The sequence below is a fragment of the Gopherus evgoodei genome, chromosome 7, assembly GCF_007399415.2.
Source record: "Gopherus evgoodei ecotype Sinaloan lineage chromosome 7, rGopEvg1_v1.p, whole genome shotgun sequence".
NCBI classification, from domain to species: domain Eukaryota; kingdom Metazoa; phylum Chordata; order Testudines; family Testudinidae; genus Gopherus; species Gopherus evgoodei.
In genome coordinates this window covers 22,072,240-22,098,748 of record NC_044328.1, presented here as the reverse complement: position 1 = coordinate 22,098,748, position 26,509 = coordinate 22,072,240, and the positions used below count along the sequence as shown (strand labels likewise).

The window sequence follows — 26,509 nt, the reverse complement described above, 5'->3', positions numbered from 1 at the left end:
AACTTGTTAATGCTTCCATCATTGTGTGTATGTACATACAAAGGCAGTTCTCCCCGCCCTCTCTCCACCTTCATTTCACCCACCACAGATGACCTTGAATGAAAGATGTTGGCTTTGAACATCAGTTCCTTCCTCAACAAAAACCTCTTCTTCACCTAATAACATGAACAGTAGAACCTCACCAGCTTGCTCTGATGACTGGAAGACCAAGTAGGTTGGCATAACACAAGACAAGGATACTATATCAAAATCTAGCTCATGTTCATCAACCTTCCCCCAAGCACCTGAGGCAGGATGGTTTTAACGCTGAATTACTGGGAGTATCGCTTTACTTAGTAAAATTTTAATGCCTGTGGTAGACAGTTACTGGAAATCCGATATCAGCATGAGCTCTTTTCACTTATTTCCCAATTCATTTAACAATTAGGTGGTGCTTGCTCTGAAAAGCAAACTCATGTCTAAGGTTTATGATAGGACTGTTGCATTAAAGTCCCAGAATGGCACTTCTAGTCTCTATTCTGAGTGCAGACTGCTCAGATGTGCATATTCAAGAACTAAACAAAACTTGTGCTCTATTTAAAAAAAAATAAAGAAAAAGTGATGCGTAATATGCAAGTGTCTCTATTTGCCTGATTTTGTTAATTCTTTTGGAAAAGAATTGGGACCTTGTCTCTTTATAGAACACTTCTTATAAATTAGCCATATCTGCCAGTTACTAGACACCAATATGTGGCAGCCTTTAAAGGGTGTGTGTGTTGGAAATGTCCATCCAGCATCAAATATGTAGCACTGGCCTTTTGAGTACAACTGAGAGAACAAACTACAATTATGGTTGGGCCGTGTGTAAAAAAAATTGTGGGTAACATATCTCTCTCTGTAGAGATAAACTCTGGAAGTTTCAGGAGTCCAAAGTGTAGTTCCAGTGACAACTATTTTACTGGAAATGAATTGAATAAGACTTGATATCCGAAGCGCAAGTGTTCAAAGGAGATATCAGAAGAGCAAAGTAACTTTTCTTTTGCTCTGTCTCTAGTCTTTCAGAGCCGGTGAATACAGTTTGGGTTTCTGAGGCTGAAATAAAACTGAGAAAGCTTACCTATAACACTTTAACAATACTGCCATGCTCGTGTACATTGGTGCTCCTTGAGAACATGAGTAGAAAGTATTCAGTTTGTAACTTTCATTTCAGAAAGTCCACAGTAATGTCAAGCATAGACTATTGTCATCCTTTGCACCAAGGGTCCTAAATGTAAGGATTCTTTTTCCTTGTTTCAGGGTTTATAGTGCCGTTATGCACTCAGACTCCTGTGAATTTTCCTGAGATTTGGAGGACTGCTTTGCTTTTTGAATCAGAAAGTTACAAAATACAGTAAAGAATGGCACTTGTGGATAAACACAAAGTCAAACGACAGCGATTGGACAGAATTTGTGAAGGTAAGACTGAGCATAATCCAATATTTCTAATGAAATCCGTATCGATTCTTCAAAAGAAAGTAGAATTGCTGAACTATGGGTAGCATTGGTGTTTGTAAGTGAAACGCCTGTTCCTGTTTTGAAAGTGACCTGCAAATGATAAGACTTTGGCTTACTGGCCATCTCTTTTGCATTGCTTAGTAATTTATAGTGGAATGGCACTCTTATCTGTAGTCTGGGTGCTGTCATATCAAGATGTTGGCTCTACTTTGTGTTTCCATTGCCTTACACTGATGGTGCTGCTTTGTGAAAAGTGCTGTCCTGTGAGCCCATGTGGAAGTTAATGATCTAAATCCCAAATGGAAATGAGTAGGGGATAGCTCTTCTCAGCGTTCCCTCACTAAGTCACACCAGTGCCCGTGCCCCAGACTATGTGAGAGAGATTGCTGGATGCAAAACAACTACCTCTCTTGTTGACGCACTCATGGCAATGCCATGCTATCTAGCTTAGCATTTTGAACGCATTTTGAGCAATGTCAGTTATGATAGGCACTCTGAAACCAGTTTATGGTTTAAATGGCAATTTAAACGACCGAGATTTTCTGGAGACAACTTACTCCTACACTCTCCAGGCTACAGTAAATTCAGCTCTTCTGCAACAATTTCTATATGTGTTAACTATATTTGTTGTTGAAATGTAACTGAATGTCTCGACAAACAGTTTTTCCTTCATTAGCAAATGTGTGATGCCAAGACAAATTTATAGATCCATTCATTATTCATAGCATGTGTTTGGGTGCATTAGCCCAGGTAGGTTTTTCCTTTACTTTTCTGCGTTTTGTTGAGTGTCACAACAGAATGACAGCCAGTAGTTAATGTATCTCTTCTGCAGCTTCAGATGACGTAAGCTACTTTTATTTACTTAGGCAAAAAGTCAAGTGGTGCCAGACAACCTCAGACTTTCCAATGGGCTTGCTGATACTTCTCTGAGAGCTGGCAGCCATCTCATAAAAATTTTACAAGCTGTAGCAAAAAAAGGAGCAAAGTGTCATTCAAGCAGCTGTAGCTTAAATCTTGTCTGCTGAGTGATTACCTATGTTTAAAGGGAGAATCTGTCCAGATACATGATTTCAACTTTTACGAACAATGTCTTGTAGGGGCACACTATGTTAAAGGCTCCCAGGCAAAATTGTGCTCTTGGATGTGGGCACGCAACTCCCACTGAAGTTTTATGATGCCGAGAAACGCATTTTATAACAATTTTCAGCAGAATGTATAAGACCCCTCAGGTTGCACAACTGAAGGAAAAACTGAGTCCCTACATGTTTTGCTGTAGTAGTTATGGACTGTGTTTTTCTTGATACAGCAGTAATTAAATACAACTCCTTTGCTATCATTTTAAGCTTGCCATGAATTATTTAACCATTAATTGAGTGAGGTGATCCTAGTGATCTCCTTGGATATACAACCCGCACATGAAACACACGTTGATACTGATATCCCTCAGGAAGTGGCATTATTCATCAGATAGGGCTGCATTTCAAGCTCAGTGCAAAGAGCACGAAATTGAAAAATGAGTTCTTCATTTAATCAAGTAATATAGAAAAATGTAAAAGCCATTCCACCTGTCAGTTTAATTAACCCAATCAACACTGGGTTAATCTGCGTTAACTCTGCTCCAAAGCGTGTTGCCTTTGTAATGCGGGAGAGTGTGGGGGGAGGAAGGAAGGTGCTGACAGTGGCCGGAATATATGGCAGCAAAGAGTTACATATCTATCCATTTGAATGCCATAAACACTCAGGTGTAGTGTTCTATCTTATCTTAGAAAAATGCCTTTGAACCTGACTTAAAAGACTTATATTGGCAGAGCTGGGATTTTCAAAAGCAGCCTTTCCAGTTTGATGTTTACTATCAGATCAGGTTGCTGAGTGAACAAAAAACTCAAAAGGATCATAGGACAAACCTGCTAACAGAACATTAGATGTGATTGAAGTTTAGATTATTTTCCTCTGAACAAGTGATTTGAGCTTTTTGTTCTTTCTTGGCTAAAATTTTTTTCTAATCTGTAAAGTGCAGTTTAAATAACTTTTGAAAAAAGCACATTTGCTGTTCACTAACTTTATTTGTGATTTGAATTAAGTTGATGGGATTTACTGTTGTGCAGCTGCAGCATGTCATGTTGTGTGTGACTCCCAAAATGTTTATAGGTAACAGGTTAGGATTGACTGTAATTACCATTGTAAAAATAATCCTGAAAAATAATTTTCCAGAGTCTTAGGCCAAATCTACACTTAAAACATTATGGCAGCGCAGCAGTGCCACAATGGTGCTTCAGTGTAGACATGCACTACAGTGACTAGAGGACTTCTCCAGCGGCTGTAGTTAATCCACCTCCCCGAGAGGCGGTATCTAGTGCTGTCTACACCAAGGGTTAGGTTGGTTTACCTGCATCTCTCAGGGGAGTGGACTTTTCACACCCCCTGCCCAACATAGCTCAGTCAATCTAACTTTTCTGTGGAGACTAGCCGGTAGGGTTGTGTGATTATCATACACCACATTGACTTTGCTGAAGGCTATTTTTTGTTGTTGTTGAAAGATCTTATTGTGGTCAGGCTGGACTGTAGGGTAATAAATCCCTGAACACTGACCATTCCAGCTGCTATGAAAGCATAAACTGAAAAAGAAGGCATTTTACTTTGCCTGGTTTTGTCTTGGTGTCTTTGAATATTATATAGAATTACTGGTGTAGGGGAGGCTACCGTAGCAGACAAATGAAAGAAGTGGGGCAGCTTCCACAGGAGACATTTAGAGAGACTAACACCAGAATATCCCATAGCTCAGTAGTTCAGGCATGCTCCTCAGATGTGGGAGACCAGTATTCAAATGCCTTCTCCACCTGGTTTTCCCACTTCCTAGATGAGTGATCTCACCACTGGACTAAAGGTTATAGGGAACTTGCCACTGGCACCACGACCATCACCACCACCTCCTTTGGTTACTTTGTGACTCTAGCCGTGTTGAAAAAATCCATTCTGGTCAGAGAACATGGAAGCTCATCAGAACAACTTCCTACAGTTATAAGCAGTGCAGAAAGTGGTTCTCTCTACTCTAGTCTTACCTGCCCCGATGGATTTGGTTGCCATTCATGTGAAAAGCACTTCCAGGCAGGAGCAAGAAAATACAAGTTAAAATTCCTGAATTAAAAAAGGAGAAATTCTCTTGCTCCTGGGTCAGGAAGCTTTTTGTTTGTTTACAGTAGTGTCCATTGTGTGATAGCTGCTTACCAAGACCTCATTAAAGACAACTTCTGCTCTGAGGAGCTCACAACATAAGGCGTTTAATGATTAAACCTGCACTGGGACTAATAAACAGCCTGTAGGTCAACTAAATAAATGCTTTTGTTTGTTTGTTTACTGTTAAGAAATAAAAATTCCTGTTTATGTCAGGAAATTTGTATCACAAATGGTTGTTCAAAGAGAAACAATGTGTTAGAGATTGTATCAAGTATGGATACATTTGCCAATACTGGGTAAAAATTACTCATTTAGAATAAATAGGGAAGTAGTCTATTAATAGATTTGAGTTGGCTTTGTTTCATGAGTATAATTCATTGTAGAGAGATTTTTTCTCTCATTCCAATAAAACTATATTTGTTTTTGTTTTTGCCTCTCAAAAGACATAAAACCATCAGACTTTTTAGGAAGTAGCTTACCAAGTTTCTCCTTGGGGAAAGAGACAGAAATTAATGGAGGCAAATAAAAAGTTTTGCAGATCCTCAGCTGTTAAACTTATCCTGTGTTGATTTACACCAACTGAGATTCTGGCAAACTCCCCTTTAACATTTTGGTTAATGACTGGTTCCTCCTGATTTGCTGCCCTGTTCCAGTATATCCATGAAGTTCACTGGTCTGTGCATTACATTACTCACATTTTTCACAAAGGCCTTTCCTTGAAGCTTATTACTCCTTGTGTTGTTGGTATCCATAATGAGGAACTAGATTCCAGTAGTGTTGAGAAATATCTGTCTGGTAAAAAGGCATCATGGACATTAACAAGGTGTCCAGGTTCTTGGGGGATCCTTGCAATCAATGTATGTAGGGTCTAATGAAGTTTGTGGGTCTTCAGATACAACCAAAAAAAGCTGACATAAATCCTGTGCAGGGAGTTCACGTGGATGAACAAAGTTCACAGCAACCACAGTGGGTTCATAAATATAGGTCAGGCTAAGTCCTCTCACCATGTTGATTCAAACTTTCCCCATAGGTATAAATGAACATTTCTTGGCTTGTGAATAAGCTGTTGTGCATGTTCCAAATGAGACAGATGTGCAGTCATTTTTACAGCATTAAGGAATGTGGTGGTGTTGGTTCTTGTTCAAGCCTGTATTTGTATTTTATGCACATTTGCTTACTTGTTTTACATCACCCAAGTTGTGGCATGGGGGAAAACTGCATGACAACATTTAAAATGTGAGTTACACATGAAACAAGTTGTACAAATAACTAAAAAAGAGAACAAAAAAATCCTGTTGGTTTTCTCTGGTAAAGTGTAAGACAAATTAATTGAGCCCTAACAGTATAGGTAGGAATACTGGTGCAATATGCGTGAATTCCATGTGCAGCTTTTTTGTATTGGATATCCAACCTAGCCTGCTATTGAAAGTAGGACATCTTTGCCCGTGGTGCTTTGTTAGCTGCCCATAACTCAAAATAAAGACTTCTGTCATTACTTCTTAACCCACACCTGTTGTAGCTTTGTATTTGTCTAATCTACAGTTTAGCCTTGTTACTTCATTTCCCCCAGTCTAAAAATCAAGACTCCATGTAACAAGTGTTATGACCTCATATCATTAGCACCTTTGGGTAGCCATTATCATTAACTACTTCTATACCATAGGCTTCATTTTCAGCTTTGATATTTTTCCCATTTGTTCAGTTTATATATTAATAAGATAACATAGTATCTATGATTTTTTCCACCTCTGTACTTCAGAATATGCAACCTGTAGTGTAGTCAGCAACCTGTTCTATCGACTATCAATAAGTGAACTCATCTGAGCTGTACAGTGTTAGTTTTTCAGCTACATGACAGCCATAGGCATATGTGCTTGAAAAGTATCTATTCTCAGGGACTGATTTGAACGATATATATCCTTATTCAGCACTAACACCTTGAATGTGATCGCCCTGAATTTTGGAGAAGTTTGAATCTGGCTCTACAGGTTCAGGCTTGAGCTCATCTCTACAAAATGTACAAGCTATTTTGAAAGAAGTTGGACATCTGATCTCACTAGAGTAAAATTGCAGGGAAACACATTATTTAGCTTTCTTTTACAAATATATTTTTCAGTACCCATGAACACAGGTAAGTACTACAACAGTAATTTCTAGCACTGAGTATGAACTCGTGTTGCCTTACACTTGAGTGGGGTTGCTTGTTCGTTTCCATTGGTATAGCAATTGACTTTAGTAGAGTTTTATACTATGGATGAATTTGGCCCCCTATGTTAAAGTTAACTCCAAGAAGTTTAAAGAAGTATCCCATATAGCATGAAAACATTGGGTTCATCCAGTACTTGGAAGACCGTTTTCTCACAAGAAGCAGCTTCTGACAGAGCTAGTGTCCATTCCAGCAGTGCAGATGGAGATGTTTTTCCAGTATCTTAGGAATTCCTTCTAGGCAATTACATTCCTTGATACACTTTTATTAATTGACCAGATATCCTGGTTGTATTTTTTTTTCAATGATCTCTCCCAAAGATTTATAGTCTTTAAAACAGGACTCCAATGTGCCCCATTTATGTACAGCAGCACACTTTCACTTCTCCAGCAGGAGGTGCTGCTGACACTTCTGGGAGGCCATTCTCTCTAGTCTCGGCTGGGAAGGAGGAGAGCAGAGAAGTGATAAAATGAAACTAAAAGTGGACACTCCATCACCTAATGCACCTTTAGCCACAAGTGCAATGAATGTCATGAAATGTAGTTTAAGGAGCCTCTTTTGTTGAATGGGATTTATTCCTCTGAGAAGAACAAATACTCAGTAGATTTATTATTCTCATGCATGGGGTGATGGAGACTCAGTGTAACTTCCCCTCTCTCTTCTGCCCTCAGTTTTCTTCCTGTTGCTCTCCACAGGGCCTGATCCTGCCCTTCGATTAAGCTGTACCCCTTCTTCCTCTTTCATTACCCTGAGTGACATGTGTCCTGTTGTTTTATTTTGAGAATCTGGTCACATTGCACTCCTGTTGCTCCCTTTGGACGTCCAAGAAGTATGTATCTGTTTTCCAGTAGGCAAAAGGATATTATAATATGGATATCTTCCTTAAGGTCAGACTCGATGCTCTAATGGTATCTTCTGATATTAAAATCTTTTAATCTAAAACACAGGTTCTCAAACTGTTGGTTGGGACCCCAAAGTTGGGTACGACCCCATTTTAATGGAGTTGCCAGGGTTGGTGTTAGACTTGCTGGGGCCCAGGGCTGAAACCAAAGCCCAAGCCCCATTGCCCGGGGCTGAAACCGAAGCCTGAGCTCCACTGCCTGGGGCCGAAACCCGAGGGCTTCAGTCCGGAGCAGGGGGGCTAAGATTGCATGCCCCCGACCCAGGGCAGAACCCCAGGGGCAGCTTTGCCGACTCTTGCCCCACCTCCACTCCCCCAGGGTAGTGGGGCTTGGGCTTCAGTCCCCCGCCTGGGGTCGTGTAGTAATTTTTGTTGTCAGAAGGGTGCCATGCTGCAATGAAGTTTGAGACCCACTGATCAAAAACATCTATTAATGAATAATTTATATTTGAAAGTATATTCCTCCCAATATTCTTTTACCTGTGAAGAGTTCCAAAACTTGGGAAACGTTCCCTGTAGCTCTTGAGTATCACCATAAAAAAAAAAGTCTCCTGAGATTCCACCTTTTAATCTTTCAGGAATTTAGTAATACTTCCTTCATTGTCATTATTTATTTATTAATTTATTTATATGGAGGCCCAGGCATGCAGGGCGGAGGTCAGAATTCTAAAACATATTCATTTAAGATTCTAGTTTGTGGGACAGATATAATTCCAAGCTTTTTCATTACAAATTATATTTAAATCTTACTCCCAAATTCTTTTAATATCATGATGAATTTTGACCTCTGGGTCTAATACCCAATTTTGGATGCAAGATGCTTGATGTGATTTCTAAAGGATTTTTTAAAGACCATTCCTAGATTAGATCCTTGTGAATATTTGAGGGACATGCCCAATGAACCATGCATGCCAGATCACTATCCGGCATCCAGATTGATTTATTTTTTTGTAGTTCCTGAAAGTATATGCATTTTTGGTGTAGGAGTGTTTAAAAAAAAAAAAAGTTAACCCTTTGTTGGTGCAGGAATTGCACAATATTTTTTCTGTTAATTGTTTTGTAAGCAATATTTTAAATATTTGAATTCAAAAATTTTGCCCGGTTGAAGCCTGGTTGTAAATCTTATTCCAAGATTTCAAGGTGGTGTTTACAGCTAGGTTTTTAATTTTTATGTTTCTGAGTGCATTCTAGATTCTCATGTTCCTATTAATCAGAATTCCATCTTTATTTTCAACAGTAAATCCTCATTCTTTGCCAGATCTTACAAGCCCATGGTAGATCAAAACCTGCTTCATAGATAATGGATCTCTGCTGCTCTTGGTGATTTTTAACTCCCCATTTTCTAAACTTGGCATAAAACTTGGAGGCTTTAATCCTAGAACTTGTTATTCAAAGGCAGCTTTGGGTGGATTTTTCCAGTTCTGTGAAGTACTGCATTGAACATCTTCCTAGGAAGTTAGTGCGGTCCAATACTGGAGTAATTATTCTGTGTATGCATGAATGAAGTGCAGGCAAAGTGGCGCTGTCTTCCAAAAAACCCAATATATGCTGGTTTTCCCGGTGGGCTCCCAGTCACCAGAGGGCTTTATTCCCCTGGTGGCTTGTTGCTTCTTGCAAAATCTATTACCTGTTTAAATCTCTTCCTCGGCTGATGGTCATGTCTGTAAAATACTTAACATCTTAGGAAAAGCCATCTCGCATTTTAGGATCTCTATAGCAGTCTTGTTCAGTATTCTAGGAATCTTCCAAATATTCCCAACAGAGATATTCAGAACCAGTTTTTGTAGGCCCCTCTTGAATAGTGAGATGATCCTGTGGGTCAGAACGCTGCTCTGTCTTTGCACGCTCAGTATATACATACTGCTGTTATGGCTTCTGGCAGAGGTATTTCCCCTGAAGCCAGGTTGAGTGACCCGGAGCCATAGGTTCCCATTTGCAATAAAAAGCTTTAGAAGTTTCTACGATCCGCAAATATTTACTGCAGAATTGAGTGGCGTAAGTTAATGTTTTTCGTAGTGCTCAACCCTATAAATTAATAGAAGGTTGGAATAGTGAGTGTGTCTAGAAACACCCATTAGAGAGATTGTTGTTTCTTTGTTCACCATCTCTAGTGTCCTGTTTACTTACAAATAATAGATACGCAGCCTGCCACAGAGCACTTATTGACTAACTGAAGGTGGAATCACACCAGGCAGAAATAAAGGAAGGAAGTTGGGTGGCAAGAGGTCAAGGTTAGGGTTGCCAACCTCCAGGATTGCCCTGGAGCCTCCAGGAATTAAAGATTAATCTTTAATTAAAGATTATGTCATGTGATAAAATCTCCAGGAATACGTCCAACCAAAATTGGCAACCCTATCAAGGACTACAATAATAGGGTTGTGGGTTACTTAAGTTTATTAGCTGCATGTCTTCGTGGGCTCCACAGTATTAAAAAAAAGGAAATAGTATAATTTTTTTTTTAAAGTGATCTGCAGATGCAGGGTCTGGTAGAATGGGATGAGAAAAATAATGTGCAGAGAACCCTTCCAAACACTTTTCAACCACAGATGCAGGTAATGCAGATGCACGCCATTGCAGGTGGATCCGATGGGCTATTAGCAAATTACTGTTGCTCAGAATGGCATTAGTCACTTGTTTTCTGCAGTAACTGCCTTTGGTTTTTGGCATTTGTGGTTCTTTTGGCTTTGCTTTGGTTTCTCCTACATATGTTCAGACCACACATTCCTTTTTCTTTTATTTGGAATATGCTTTTCATGTGCGTGGGCCATTTTTGTGGAGTAAGATGGAATGGCAGCATAACTCAGTTGGAGGTCTTAGCTTCTGTATAGCATTTAGAGGCAGGATTTTTTTTAAAGTGAGTTTCCTACAGTTTTCAGTGCACAAGCCATGGGAATATGTGATCCAGTGTTTTCAATAAAATTATATCCCAGTTTCAGGGAGGTTGAGTTGCAAATATACATAAGCTTTTGTTTTTTGCTTCTGAAGTGACCAGAATCTAGAGTTACATGGGGCTGTGACTGCTTAGTGTTCAGCTAATCCTAAAAGAATTTTTGTTGTAATGCACCAACTTGGTATTTGGGTTTTCTTTGGAGTGTTTTGCTGAAGTTCTTTAGCATCCAAACTTTTGGTTTGGCAAGTCGTAAAAGCAGGTGGCACAGCTTCAAGAGCTGTCAGATGCTGTTCCTATTCCTTTGATTATTGAAAATGATTCCTGTGCAATTGTGCTACTTATCAATTTGTACTTATCTAATTTAAAGAGAAGCTGCTATAAAGCCTATCTGTGCTGTGCACTTGTTGCCACTGTGTGAGAGCTTTTTGCAAAGCCAAATTTCGGCAAATACAATGACTTCCTAGGGATTATCATGCACACTCCCACCCCCCCCAGATTTTTATTTAAACTAAGTTCTTTATGTGTCATTTACAGTGCACGTCATTCCTTTTCCCCTTTTGTATCCGCTATGTACCAGAAAGTGTTCAACTCCACCTCGTCCATGCCTCTTGAGGAGGTGCAAGCCAAGGAAGCAGTAAAGAGCTACCTAAGCTTCAGCAATCATTATGCACAATGATGCATTTTCAGCAGAAGGGCTAACATTCAGAGGGCTATAATATTACTCTAATTCTGCACCTTTCTGGTGCATTTTATCCAGGGGGCTCAAAGCATGTTAAGAGCACTAATGCATTAATATCTTCACAACATCAGAGTGAAGTAGGTACATATTATGATACCCACTTTATAAGTGGGTAATCTGAGATCAGAGAAGTTAAGTAACTTAACCAAGGTGTCACTGTGAGTCAGTGGCAGAGCCAGGAATAGAACCCAGGAGTCCTGATATGTAATCCCCGCCCTAACCGCTATTCACATTCCCTCTCAAGGGGCTTTTCACTTACGCTGATAGCATGGGCGGCAGCAGTGGCGTAGCCAGGTTTTCGACGTTGGGGGAGCACAAAACATAAAAAAGGCACACCCCCCTTGGCTCATCCTCTGGCCACGCCCCCTTGGCTCCCCCCTCTGGCCATGCCCCCAGACTGGACCCCCCCGCTCACTTTCCCTCCTGCGCTTCCGTGCCGGCCTGCCGCCCTGCAGCTCCTCTGGCCGTGCGGTGGATAGCGCCAGAGAGAAGGTGGGTGGCTTCCAAGCTGGCCTTCCACCCCATGGCTCCTCCGGCCATGTGACAGGCAGCGTGGCCGGCAGGTGCCGCTTCCATGCCAAGCTGCTGCTGCTACCCCGCAGCTCCTCTGGCCGTGCAGTGAGCAGCGCGGGCCGGCAGGCGCAGCTTCCGAGCCAGCCTGCCGCCCCGCGGCCCCTCTGGCCATGCGGTGGGCAGCACCGGCTGGCAGGCACAGCTTCTGAGCCGGCCTGCCGCCCCACGGCTCCTCCAGCCGTGCAGCCGGCAGGTGCTGCTTCCAAGCCTGCCGACCTGAGCGGAAGCAGCTGCTTCTGCTGAATCCCACCAGCTACGCTACTGGGTGGCAGATATAATAGGCCAGGGGAGGCTCTGCCTCCCACAGCGCTGCCACAGCCACTGGACGCCGCCCCCTGTCCCCCGTTCTGGGGTTTGGCGGTGAAGTTTTTGTTTTATTATGCCCCATGCAGGTTCAGGGGCAGCTGAGGAGGCAAATACTGCCTCCTCACTTGCCCCAAACCTGCATGGGGCATATCAAAAGCATCTTAACAGATGCTTTTTCCCTGCGCAGGTTGGGTCTGGGGAGGGAGGCACAGTGCAGCTTTGACCAGCCCAGGGCTCTTCCAGCCAAGGCGGGGAGGGGGCGCTCCGGACTGCGGCCAGCCCGGGGCACCTTCAGCCAAGGCGGGGAGCGCTCAGGGCTTCGGCCAGGCTGGGGGTCTTGTGGCAAGGGGGGAGGGCACTGCAGGGGAGGACGGGGGGATGGACTTGTGGCTACAGCCGTGGGGTGAGGGCGGAGAAGGAGGTCTTGGGGCTTTGGCCATGGGGAGGGCACAGCAGAAGGGGCGAAGCTGGGGGCTAGCCTCCCCAAAGAGGGGCTTCACCTGCTGCCCATGACTGATAGGAATTCTACATGCACATTGAGGCAAGAGTAGACTCTCTAGCATTGGCAAATTTAATAGTCTGTTTTCTAAAGTAAGTAAGAGAATATAATCCATGCTTTCTTCTCTCCCAGATACAAAACTGAATTTTCTAGCACTGTGTAGAGCTAGTCATTTACCATTGTCAGACCCCATTGACTTATACAAATTTGATCTTCACCCCTTCAATTTTAAATGAGGGGATTTTAGATGACAGAGTCACCCATCACATTTTAAAAAAAAAGTCTGTTTTTGCAGTTGTCGTATCATAGCAGAAAATATGCCGATTCTGTCACTGTTGAACTGAAATCCATTGTTTTAAACTACAATTGTGCTTTTTTTCACAGGTTCATAAAGACAAAAGCATTTCATATCATGGTAATTATTTTGCTTTTGTTCCATGTTGCAATATTCCTAATATAGCTGTAAAATTCAAAGATAAGGTACGATAAAATGGGCTGCTTGTAAAACACATTCCTCAGTCTTACCCTTGCATTAGGAATGTCAATATTTGTGAATTGCTCTTTTTCCAGGTACTCTGTTATATCATATTAGTTATGTTGAGTCAGTAGGTTGCTCCATAAAGTCCTCTGTTGGTGACTGTTGCAGGGATCTTATTTTATAAATAGCTACAGAAATACGGGTATTTGCATAGGAACTGTTTTTAAGAGTGCAAAAAGAAAAACAAAAGAGCTTTCTGCCCCTATCTGTATTTCATTTAAAATATTTCTTACTTATTTCCTGGTTCAGTGGGGAATTTAGGCCCCCCCGCAATCATATTTCATGCTGGTTGTCACGGTCACATCTGTGCTCCCATTTGTGTTCATTGAGCAAATAGTCTGTGTCCACCTTAACAGAGAAGTTAGAGAGACGGCAGGGCAGAGCAGACATAGCTGCGCTAAGCAGAGGGTTTTCAGGGAGCTGATAGTTTAGACTGAAAGGCTGCTGGAATTCCTAATCAGCAGCTGTTAATTAAAGTCAGTATAATAGAAATACACTCTCTAGCGAGGACACAAGAATTTCTTTAACTTAGTGTTGTGGAAAAGTGGCTGACTTTTCAGTAAAGCCCTGATCCTGTACACACATACACGGGCTAAAGTTCAAGCACTTGTGGAGATCCATTGAAGTCAATGCAGGGCCACCCAGAGAATTCAGGGGGCCTGGGGCAAAGCAATTTCGAAGGCCCCTTCTATAAAAAAAAGTTGCAATACTATAAAATACTATATTCTCCGTGGGGGCCTCTGCGGGGCACGAGGCCTTGGGCAAATTACCCCACTTGCCCCTCCCCCTGGGCGGCCTTGAGTCAATGGGACTGCTTGTGTTTAAATTCAGCCATATGCAGAAGTGTTGCCAGGATCAGGGCCTAAAATGTTAGTTTGCTGGCTCCTATAAAGCAGGAGCACAGACATGGTTACAGACCACTCCACCACATTTTTGACTTTCACAGCATTCCTTTATGTAAAGAGAAGAATAGGTGCAGTTGTTGGATGATCATTTTAGATCATTTTAGACTGACGCTATTAGCACACAATGATCTTTCAGTAATGGGGAAATACGGTCTTCTCGCTAGGATACGGGACAGGGAGTCATGAGACAGAGGTTTTCTTCTGGGGTTCTCCTTCAGTTTGTGTGTGAACTTGAGCAAGTCTCTACACATTTGCAAGCAGATTTTGGTATCTAATATTTTGGGGGCCCAACTTGAGACCGTAGGACTTGGGGGGTATTTTAAGAGGTATTGAGCAGCCCGAGGTCTCCACTGATTTCAACTGCAGTTGTCTTTCTCAGCACCTCTGAAAATGAGGCATCTACAATTAATAAACACTAGAAAATATGGGCCTTAATGTCTCTGTGACTTTGTTTTTTCAGCTATGTTGAGGATAATACCACCGATCTTGGTGTTGTGACTAAATTCTTTAATTTCCTTTTAAATCACTGGCTGAAAGATGCTCTGGAACTGTAGAATATCAATACTATTTTATTGTATATAAAATTATATAATTTTCACTAGCTCTCTTCTGCTGCTTCAGAACTTTGTTTTTAATACTGTTATTTTCTCTGCTACATTAAAATCCAAGTTGTTTGATTGGTATCTAGTCTGGAATATATTTTTACCCTTTTAAGAAAAAGGTTGTAATCAAATATTTTTGTAGGCCAAGATGTTCTCCGTTATTCATCAGCTACAAACTTGTCTTTCCATTTTGACTCACACAGGAAGAAATTTTCCAGTGTGCTTTAATTCTGTTAGTTAATTCAATATGATGCTAATCAAATATTGTCCAAAAATGCATGAGAAATCTTGTGGGGGCAATTTTTTTTGTATGTCTATAAAATATTTTTAAAGACTTGAATTCTTTGTGGGAGAGGATGTTTGAAGATTTTATACTATTTACTGCAATAAAGAAATTTAGGGATTACTAAGAGATCCTGTCAGTATTTGGGTCAGAAATATAGCCCAGAGGTATTAGTATGATAGGCAAGTATAAGCATTAGACTGTATTAGTGACTTAGGTATCATAATAGCACAATACTTCATCATGTGATGGCTACTGCACCAAACATTTATTGTGGATTAGCCATAAAAATGCACAAGCTGTTCTTCCCCCCCGCCCTTTGACCTCCGTAAAAAGACGACTATTACTCCTTTTAGTAATTCAGACCTGAAATTTGCATATTTGTAGTGCCGACATTTTTACTGTAGCAGAGAAAGAAACAGATTCGTTTCCATTTAAATTTTTTTGAACAGAAGTATTGCAGTGTATGTGATGGTTGGTAAACAAAATATAATATTTGCTCTACTCTTGCAAAAACAACGACTGTTCGAGCATTTGCAGCATGTGACAGTTGATCTGTGTTTTAGAGAATTATTTTAATATCTCTCCCCAAAATGGTAACCTTGTATGGAAAATTTTAGTATGTTTCTAAATAGCATTTTTCTTTGGTGTGATTCCATCTAAATCCCTTTGCCTACTTTCAGCTTAAAAAGCCTAAGCCATATGACTAGTGAAATGCTGCAAGATACAAAAATTGAGTTTTGTCTGATGTCTGAGTGTTTTTTTCCATCTCATAAACATATAGTTAAAGGAAACCAGGAGATAATAGACAAAAGTCTGCTACTCCCCTTTTTTGCTTTGTAATACCAGGTTTAAGATCCTTTGATCCTCCCTTCCTTTACTGTGACCTCTTCTAGGGTCTTAAAATTATAAATTCCAGATTACACCTCCGCAATTTTCTTTCCTGGGATGATGAAAGGATTTGAGTATTATGATAATAATGTAAAGAATCCTTTTGGAGCTAATTTGAAACTGCAACAAAAAATGTAATTTCCAAAGCAAATTACAATATTCATAAAGTGTTCTACTGATACCTAACAAATTTCTAGCCAGTGTTTTATATTCTTGAGTTTCTTGCATCAGCCTTTTTTTAGGCTCATCTGCCTTCTTCCATTTAATTTGTCCTTAGCTGTGTGCAGTGGATTAGCATTTCATCAGGATGGATTAAGATTGAGCTGACACTGAAGCTTTCTTTTATTTTTTTTTATTTATATATATATATATATATATATATATATATATATTTATTTATTTATTTATTTATTTATTTATATATATATATATATATATTTATTTATTTATATATATATATATATATATATTATTTATTTATTATATATTTTATATATATATAAATGTAAAAAATAATTTTCAGAAGAGAAATTATATTGAGGTTTGCTGGATCGGCTGACGCAGAAGGTTTCATCGGGCTAAAGTGATGTCACATGGAACAAAGGCTTTAGGGGTTGTATTTAGCTCATAATCCTCACACACTGCTAGACCAGTTGTCCATGTGAGCAAACTATCCCAAGCAGGAAGGGATAAACCATCTGGATTAAATGCAGCAACCCTTGTCTGTGACTGAACTATACAGAAAAGACCTTTCATTCTTCGGTTTTGGAGTGAGACTGAGTTACAGTGGGTGTTGTGTGTTTTGTCTACTAAAGTTTCGAAGAATTAATAATTCAGGCAATACTTCGAAATATAAAACCACCACTTGGTTGTTTCTGAAGTCCCAGAAGAGCTCAGATACAGCTCGATCTGTTTTTGACGTGTGTAATAGAAGATTTAAAAAGAGAGGTTCCTTCTCTTCTTTATCTCAACAGAAGTCAATTGTTTCATTCCAATGCCAATTCCAAGTAAGCATACAAATATCGGCCGTTCTCAGAGCTGGGATGCTGCAGGATGGTATGAAGGCAACTGGGAGAATGAAAATGCATTTGAATATCAGAGACCAACAGGGAGGAGAAATTCGCTGACTTACGGTGGAGAAGGAGGTTGGTATGTGCAGCCAAACCATAGACCGCATGATATCATCTTGCAAGGAGGTGCTGAATTGAAGCAAGAGCCATACCCATATCAGGATCCAGTTTTTAACCAGGGTCCCTTACGGAAGGGTTCTGTTCCCGACTTCGCTTACTACGACAGACAGGCTGCAATGTCTGGACGAAGCTCCTTGCCATCTCAGGATTATTACAGTGACCCATCTTTAGCCGCTAGATCACCTAAAGATCCACGCTACTATAGAGACCACATGATTAATAGATCATTACCAAATTATGGGATTCCCAGTAGCAGATTGGCTTGGGATCAGGTACAAGGACGGTCACCTGCCCCACACGAAGCCAGCCGTATGTATAGGGATCCCATGAGTAAAATGATCCAAGAGGGGCAGAGAATGCAAAACAGAGATCCTTCTCCTTCAAGGTATGGTGTTGAACAGCCCACCCCTAGATATGGAACAGAACCACCGTCATTTCCCAACAGACAGGTCTATAGTGATACATCAGAGAGACCTATAGAGTCTGCAGCTGCTAGACAAACTACTGCAACGTGCTTGGTAGTCGATCCAAATTCTGCTACTGTTCCTGATGGGAGCATAGGTCCATCTGCCGTTGCTGTAAATCGTGGTTATGGATCCATCAGGGAAAATGTCAATGCAAAGATTCCTTATGATAGTTATGAAACCGCCATGACTCCTTCCCATCCTCAGATGCCCACGGCTTTCTCAGGACAAGACATTAAAAGAAACGTTGATCCGGAGTTCCTAGCACTTCTGCGTTCAGAAGGCGTGTCCGAAAGCACATTCAATGCTTTGCTGCAGCAAGGCTTTGATTCTCCAAGCCTGCTTGCGATGATGGAAGAGAATGATATAAAATCTGTAGCTCCAAATCTTGGACAGGCAAGGGTGCTTTCCCGCATTGCCCATAACTACAAAACAGAAATGCAGCTACAAAGGCATGATAGGAAGAACAGCACAGTCCGTCCCAGGACCCGATCTAACAGCTTTAGTCATCGAAGTGAACTGCTGCAGAATGAATATGGCATGCACCCTGCCACAGGTCCTGGTGTGGACAGCACAACTATGCAGCAACCACCTCCTCCTTCTCTACAGCCAGTATCACCAAGAGTAGGAGAAATAAATCGTCGCCCATCCAGTGCCCCCACACAGCACCTTCTGGAAACTGCAACTTATTCTGCATCTGGGGCAACTCATCAAGGTGCTCATTTTCTAGCCAATTCTGGATACAACACTCCTTTACCATGCAACATGCACACTCGTCCAGCGTCTGCCTATTCCACTCCAACTGGATTACCAGGGACTATAGTGCAGACTACCCCACATGCAAGTCCCAAAACAGCATATCCAACCACTTACACAGTGCCCATGGAGCTGCTGAAGAGGGACCGAAATACATCAATGTCCCCAATGCATAGCCCACACGGCAGCCCTCATCTTCTCCGAAAGCAAGGAGCCCAAATGGATTCCACCCTTGCACTTGCTGGCCCAAGTTTTCACATGCAACATTCTCCTTATCAGAAACTCACCAGACGCACTGGACCACCAGTTATTGTCTCAACTATGGCATCACCTGAACCAAGTAATTTTCTAACAGTGTATTCATTAGTAGTGTGCTCCAGGAGAGTTTTATCTGTGTTTGTTTCTCATAAGATACATTTGGGTCTAATCCAGTTAGACTTAGGGCTAAAATATTAGATACATCCCTATGCACAAAAAAGTGGGGCAAATAGGTTTACCCTGGGGCCACAAGTTATTCAGAGTTTCCAGTGCTGCCTTTCACAGTGCGATTAAATTCAGAGTATTTTATTTGATTAGCTAACTTCAGATAAAGTGACTGGTATATCAGATAATTGTTCTACTATGAATCTTGCTGTTCCTGTTGTTTGTACGGAACAGAAGATTAGATACTGCATTTTCTGAGCAATTAGGCTACAGGGTTAGTTGTAGATTTACTTCTTACAGTTGTTATCAGGGCACAAATATGTTTCTCAGAGGAAATGGTTAGCATTGTTTTGCCTAAATTTATCAGATAGCTAATGGTGTTAATTCCAGAATTGACTTACCTTTGGCAGTTACCATAGTCTTTTTTTAATTAATTAACTGTTTTATCAGGCACCTAAAATAAAACTCTTGATTTCCTATTAGGAGTACTTATAAGTGTGGCAATGTAACTATTAAGGAAGTAGGTCGGCACTTAATGTTAAAGTCAATGATTAACCACTAGAATGATAAAAAGGAGTGGCTGCCCCTTTTTTCCTCCTCCTTTTTGTCTTCAGAAATGTTCAGATCCCTTCCTTGTTTAGGGCTAAATGGTTCAAACAGACTTAGTGCTTCAATTTGGAAAATATAAATTGATACTAGTCAAAGACCAACAAAAATTACCATAGGAAATGCATTGTGCAGTAAGAGGAAATTTAGAAGATCCCATTCATTTGTTACTTTGACTTTTCTGATAAATGTTAAAACCTCTTTAAAATGTTTTTTTGTGCACAGTGATAGTGACTATATGGGAGGGAATTGTTTCTCTGCACAGCACAGCTGAACCGCCATACAAACACATTGTGCACAACGTACTGTAAAGCTCAAACACAAAATGCCTTAATAAAAGTATACCATTTATAGGCATGGAAACTGTGCCAAGCCAGTGATGACATTCCATGGGAATCTAAATAAAGAACTATTTTGCAAGTGGAAATGATAAAGTTGTCAAAATTCAGACCTCCCGTCCCCTTTCCTGCAATCACAGATTTTGAAAGTAAATTCCTCCTCTTTTGTAACTATTGTACTTAATTTGGGTAATTTATAAATATATATCATATTTAAATATTCATCAACATTATGTGTATTGACATGATTCAGGCACAAAGGAAGGACATCCAGGCAGGCTTTTTGAATAAACAATTTCCAAAAGCCTGAAAAATGAAACTGACATAATACTGAGAACACAAATGTTAATTTAATTGCCTTGTCTCTGATCCAGCTGATTACTTTGGTTACGTTGGAGTGAAAGTACATATTAATACTGCTGCAAGGGACTGCAGGGATATATACGTTTTGAATTATTTTTTTCCCCATAGGATAAATTTAACATTCTTTCCATTATTACTCATATTTAAATTGTGAATCATGTTCTTTAAAAGTCTATACTATTCTCTTCCGTTTAAAAAAATCCGGGTATGACAAGAAGAAACCAACAATGTTTCTGAGATCCTGAGCCCTCTTATTCTCAAGTCAAACATTCTTTCTCTACAACCAACTCATTTGCATGAGGATGACATTTGTTGCTCCAGTAATTTCATCAGATAATGGCCAGCTTGCAAAGCGGATCTGAAAACATATTCCTTAATTATGTGTTGCTAAGCAACGAGAGGGTTTGGTCATAATCACAGAAAGATTATCTTCTCATTGAAGTGGCTGAAAGGTTTAGCTGAAGGAGGACCTGTAAAATTGTCTTCATTTATTTATTTTGCATTTTATTTTTTTTCAAACTAGAACAGGAGAGGGCTTGCCCCCGTTAAAATGTAATTTTAAACTAGAAGTCAAGGTAAGATGCGTGGTGTGACAGTTTCAAGATGTCTTAACTGTGTTGAGGAATTAGTCTTTGAGAAGCACCATTTCTATGCAGCATTTGGTGTTTACTACAATCAGAATTGAAGGTGAACTTCCAAAATAGTCCTATGAGCATATTTCCCAGCATTTTCATGACTGAGGAGGTGCCTAGATACCTGTTTTGTAATTTTTGTATTACATTTCTGAAGCTTTATGTAATTGATTTATGAATATCTTGTATTTTTGTAGTTGGAACAGAGAGCTCAAAACAAGTGCTTCTAGCTGCCCTGCCCAAATAAGTATTTCCAGTGATGGGGACTGGGAGCAAAAGTGAGGAACCAAAGGCCCATCTCAGATATGCAATTGGAAAATCATTCACTCTTGGTTACATGTACAGGACTGAAAGGAAGTAATCAAAGAAGATGTCATGTATTGTCCATACCTCCTGAGGCTGGAATGAAGTATAAGGCTCTCATAGAGTGGTATAGGAAGCTGTCATAGTGGATAGTGGGTCACCTTGGATACCAGAGAGGATAGAGGTTTCATAAGAAGAAAGAAACTTGATTTTCCAAACGGGCATTAAATTAGAGGCCTTCCTGAAGTGTGGAAAGCGAGACAGGGTGACCGTAGTTACCTTGGGCAAATAGTTCTCTGTAGAGTTAGAGATTCATCTTTGCTAACCAATATTCTCTTTAACAGCTTAGAGCCCAGCTCTGCTTATATTCTGCCTAACACGTATTTGTGATTTTTCTCTTTATTTTCTACTCTGTGACAAATAAACTGTGCTTTTACTAACAATTGCATGAATTGTGGGTTAAAGCTGTTAAGCGGGGGGTGGGGAGGGAGGGAGGGAGGGTAATCCAGAGAGAGAGAAGGAGAATTCTGACCTTAAGGGAGGCAGGGTCAAAAGTGGAATAATGGGCTTCAGCATCTGGTTAAAGGCAGGTTAAGAGAATTGCAGTTCCATTCTTTAAATTATGCCATGATGAAACTGTCATAGAGCATTATGGACACTGAGAGATTTTACAGGTGGTAGTCCTCATTTCATACATACTGAATTTTGTAGGGCTGTCAAGCGATTAAAAAAATTAATTGTGCTGTTAAACAATAATAGAATATATTTACTTAAATATTTTTGGATGTTTTCTACGTTTTCAAATATATAGAGTTCAATTACAACACAGAATACGAAGTGTACAGTGCTCACTTTATATTTATTTTTAGCACAAATATTTGCACTGTAAAAAACAAAAGAAATGGTATTTTTCAGTTCACCTAATACAAGTACTGTAGTGCAATCTCTTTATTGTGAAAGTGCAACTTACAAATGTAGAATTATGTACAAAAAAACCCTGCATTCAAAAATAAACCAATGCAAAACTTTAGAGCCTACAAATCCAATCAGTCCTATTTCGTGTTCAGCTAATCGCTCAGACAAACAAGTTTGTTTACATTTGCAGGAGATAATGCTGCCTGCTTCTTTTTTGCAATGTCACCTGAAAGAAAGAATAGGTGTTCGCATGGCACTGCTGTAGCTGGTGCCACAAGATATTTGTATGCCAGATGCACTAAAGATTTATATGTCCCTGGATGCTTCAATCACCATTACAGCTGACATGCATCCATGCTGATGACTGGTTCTGCTCGATAACAATTCAAAGCAGTGCGAACTGACACATGTTTATTTTCATCATCTGAGTCAGATGCCACCAGCAGAAGGTTGATTTTCTTTTTTGGTAGTTTGGGTTCTGTTGTTTCTGCATCAGATTGTTGCTCTTTTAAGATTTCTGAAAGCATGCTCCACATCTCATCCCTCTCAGATTTTTGAAGACACTTCAGATTCTTAAATCTTGGGTCAAGTGCTGTAGCTATCTTTTAGAAATTTCACAATATCTTCTTTGCATTTTGTCAAATGTGCAGTGAAATTGTTCTCAAAAGGAACAACATGTGCTGGGTCATCATCTGAGACTGCTATAACATGAAATATATGACAGAATGTGGGTAAAACCGAGCAGAAGACATACAATTCTCCCCTAAGGAGCTCAGTCACAAATTTAATTAACACATTATTTTTTTAATGAGTGTCATCAGCATGGAAGCATGTCCTCTGGAACAATTGCTGAAGCATGAAGAGGCATATGAATCTTTAGCACATCTGTCACGTAAATATCTTGTGATACCAGCTACAACAGTGCCATGCGAAAGCCTGTTTTCACTTTCAGGTGACATTGTAATTAAGAAGTGGACAGCATTATTTCTCTTAAATGTAAACAAACTTGTTTCTCTTAGCGATTGGCTGAACAAGAAGTAGGACTGAGTGGACTTATAGGCTGTAAAGTTTTACATTGTTTTGTTTTTGAGTGCAGTTATGTAACCAAGAAAACGACATTTGTAAGTTGCACTTTCATGATAAAGAGATTGAATTGAAAAAATACTATTTTTTTCTTTATCATTTTTACAGTGCAAATATTTGTAATAAAAATAATATAAAGTTAACACTGTACACTTTGTATTCTGTGTTGTAACTGAAATCGATTAATTTGAAAATGTAGAAAGCATCCAAAAATATTTAATAAACTTCAATTGATATTCTGTTGTTTAACACAGTGAGATTAAAACTGTAATTAATTGTGATTAATGTTTAAATTGCGATTGTTTTTGAGTTAATCGTGTGAGTTAACTGTGATTAATCGATAGCCCTAGTATATTGTAAAATGTTTTAAAATATATTTCTTCTTTTCCGTATGTAGTACAATATAGCTGACTAGTTTAGAAACGTGTCCAGGCTTTGTTCAGTAAAATTTCTGTACGGACATTTAACATGTAATTACAATGTGCATATGCAAGGCAGCTGGATTAACAATACACACTGTAAGAGCTTCAAAGGAAATCTCTGTGTACCAATAAATCTTATTTAATTTGCACATTGACCTGACAGACCATAACAAGTCCTTTGGTGCCATTATGAACTATAGTGTTAATCCAGGTGAGGTACATACTCGCTATCTCCAAGTGCCAGAAAATTAGTAATTCAGATTTCACTGACAAAACAGAGTATAGGGGTATGTAGACAAAACAATTTAATACAAATTGGGAGTCCCTCTTTCCCCCCGCATGCTGAAATATGATCCACATTGTGAACAAATAGTTTGCAAAATTTTGATTTATAAATACTTTACAACCGTAGATGCACAAAAAACTGTCTAGGACCATTGAATTGTTTGTTTGACCATACAATTTAAAATTGGACAAGCCAATGTAAAAACAAACTAACTAACCAAAAAAACCACCACAGGTTAGTGCCTCAATAATTCTTGGAGGGATGAAGGAAATAGTAGGCATTTGTGTTTATCATTGGATATTTGCTATTTTCTGACAGTCACAGCGTTCTCTGTAGAACACTAATCTGCAATGTGACATGGATAGATGGCTGACATGTTGGTAGTTTATGCAATGGAATTTGAAAAGAATTTAAAAGGCAAACCTGGGGCCCAATCCAATGTTATTTATACTGCCCAAACTCTTTCTAGCCCTAATCAGGCCAACACTTATGCATATGTGTAACTTTACTTGTGTGAGTCATCCCATTGGTGTCAATGGGACTACTCCCGTAAGAAGGGTTATTCCTGTGGGAAATGACAGAAGAACTGGCACCATCGTATTTAGTGAGAGTTTTGGGTGTGAGGAATGCAGTCGAGGGCCTGTAAGGCATGTTATGGAGAGTTACCTCGATAACATTATTGACTGCTTTGGTCAGTATACAGTGTTGCTTCATTGATTAAACAGAATGCCCCTTCAAAACATTTTTTTTAAAAGGGTGAAATACACTTTATACAATGGTTTTATCAAAAGTAATAGGGCCAAATTCATCCGTGCTGCAACTCCATTGACATTAGTGCAGTTACAGTAGAGATGAATTTGGGCCTGTTAGAGGAAAATGTGTTGTCAGATCTATAAGTGTTGTCAGCCTCAATTTACACCTCCCTTTTACCCCACATACAGGGTTATATCATTGTTAGGACTTCCATAGCCAGTACATTCTCCAACTCTGTTAGCTGAAATGTTTTTAAAATATTTTTTTCATGTAGTAGTTTCCATAGCTACAGAATAAGCAAGCCTGTTTCCTTATATATGTTCAAGGTTTCTGATCACTATTATATTAAAACATTTTTTAAATGCATCTTCTCCGCTTCGCATAGCATGGAACTACAGACCAGCGTAATGAAAATGCTGTACTGCTGAACTGAGTTATAATTTTTAAACAGAGACAGTCAAAGTTGATATCAAGTTGTATCGTTAAAAAGTAGAAGGCAACAATCATTAAGTTGTTTATTTGCCATAAATGTTGCAGCAGCCATAGGACGTATATCATTAAGCAATATACATAACAATTGGCAGACTAGCTTTAGTCTTTGTCACCTTAAAAACACCCTGACATTAACAGCATTTTGTTAGTTTTCTGTAAAGAAGGCTAATTTATAATCTCTTCTGTCTGCTGTGTGCTAGTGTTTGTTAGGAAGAAATGGGATCTGCTCAATTTTTATCCCATGCATTCTGTGTCCTAAGCAATATTTGTTTTAACTCTTTTTTGTACAGTAAGGGCAATATTGCTAAAGCACATCCTGCAGTGATGGATGCAGAGTGGACTATACAAGAGTCCTCAGAAACTGATTTGGCCAGAGAGTCAATGAAGAGGCAGCGCAGTGCACCCTCCCCTGTGTGCTGGCTCAGCTTTGTTTACCCACCCCTCCCTGCCCTGTCTGGGGAGTCCAGTATGTTTGGGGAGTCCAGTACTGGACTTTTCTGGGACTCTCATTCTGTGGTTGAAGTTACTTGGTTTGGTGCAGATGGAGTGGATTAACCAGACGTGCTGGAACAATTTTTATAGTGGGGGGTGTATATCAGGGATCGGCAACCTTTGGCATGCAGCTCTCCAGGGTAAGCACCCTGGTGGACCGGACTGGGCTGGTTTGTTTACCTGCCACGTCCGCAGGTTCGGCCGATCACGGCTGCCACTAGCTGTGGTTCGCCATTCCAGGCTAATGAAGGCTGCAGGAAGTGGCGCGGGCCAAGGGATGTGCTGGCCACCGCTTTCCACCGCCCCCATTGTCTTGGAACGGTGAACCATAACCAGTGGGAGCCGTGATCGGCTGAACCTGCGGATGCAGCAGTAAACAAACCAGCCCGGCCTGCCAGGGTGCTTACCCTGGGGGGCCGCATGCCAAAGGTTGCTGATCCCTGCTGCATATAATGGAAACCACTTAAAGCCAGGAGGTGCTCCAGCACCCCTACTTCCAGAACCTATGAGATTAACAATTCAGAAGGACCAGTGACCCTTCTGCACCAGTTGCATAGGTTGTTGGAGCCAATGATCTGCTTAGACGCCTATCATGAGGCATGCCGTAATGGCCTTCCACCCTAGCTTGTGTCTGACCAACACAGGGGCTCTTTTTAAGCACATAGGCACCCCTGTGAGGTCACTCTGTTCTAATTCCCCAGTCTCACTCATGCAGGTATGAAATAGTATGGAGGGCCTTGTGTACCAGAGTAAATTTCATCCTCTGAATGTAAGGACTGGGAATATTGACCTAGCTCCTGAGGCTGTACGCTAGGGTGGAGTGCCGTTATGACATGCCATGAGATTGATGTTTAAGCAGATCATTGGCTCCAACACTCCATGTATCTGGTGCAGAGTATGGGGAATGGGTCACTGGCTCTTCTGTGTTGTTGCAGTCCACTCCATCTACAGTGCCAAGTAACTGGATCTCAACCACAGAATGTGGGGTAGAGAAAGGAGGAAGGAAGACTC

General features: G+C 40.3%; 1 protein-coding gene across 7 annotated transcripts in view; it reads left to right on the top strand.

Moving 5' to 3' along the window:
- The window catches only part of CTBP2 (C-terminal binding protein 2), a 242,271-nt gene that overhangs the window by 127,746 nt on the left and 88,016 nt on the right, over window positions 1-26,509 (top strand). For 6 of the 7 annotated variants that reach the window (XM_030570776.1, XM_030570775.1, XM_030570772.1 and 3 more), the window contains one exon: window positions 1,276-1,434. In XM_030570776.1, the coding sequence (XP_030426636.1) occupies window positions 1,377-1,434 (58 nt within the window). In that variant the 5' untranslated portion in view covers window positions 1,276-1,376. Of the gene's footprint in view, window positions 1-1,275; window positions 1,435-16,974; window positions 18,731-26,509 lie in introns of those variants that run through there. The other variant, XM_030570771.1, reaches the window with a different exon arrangement.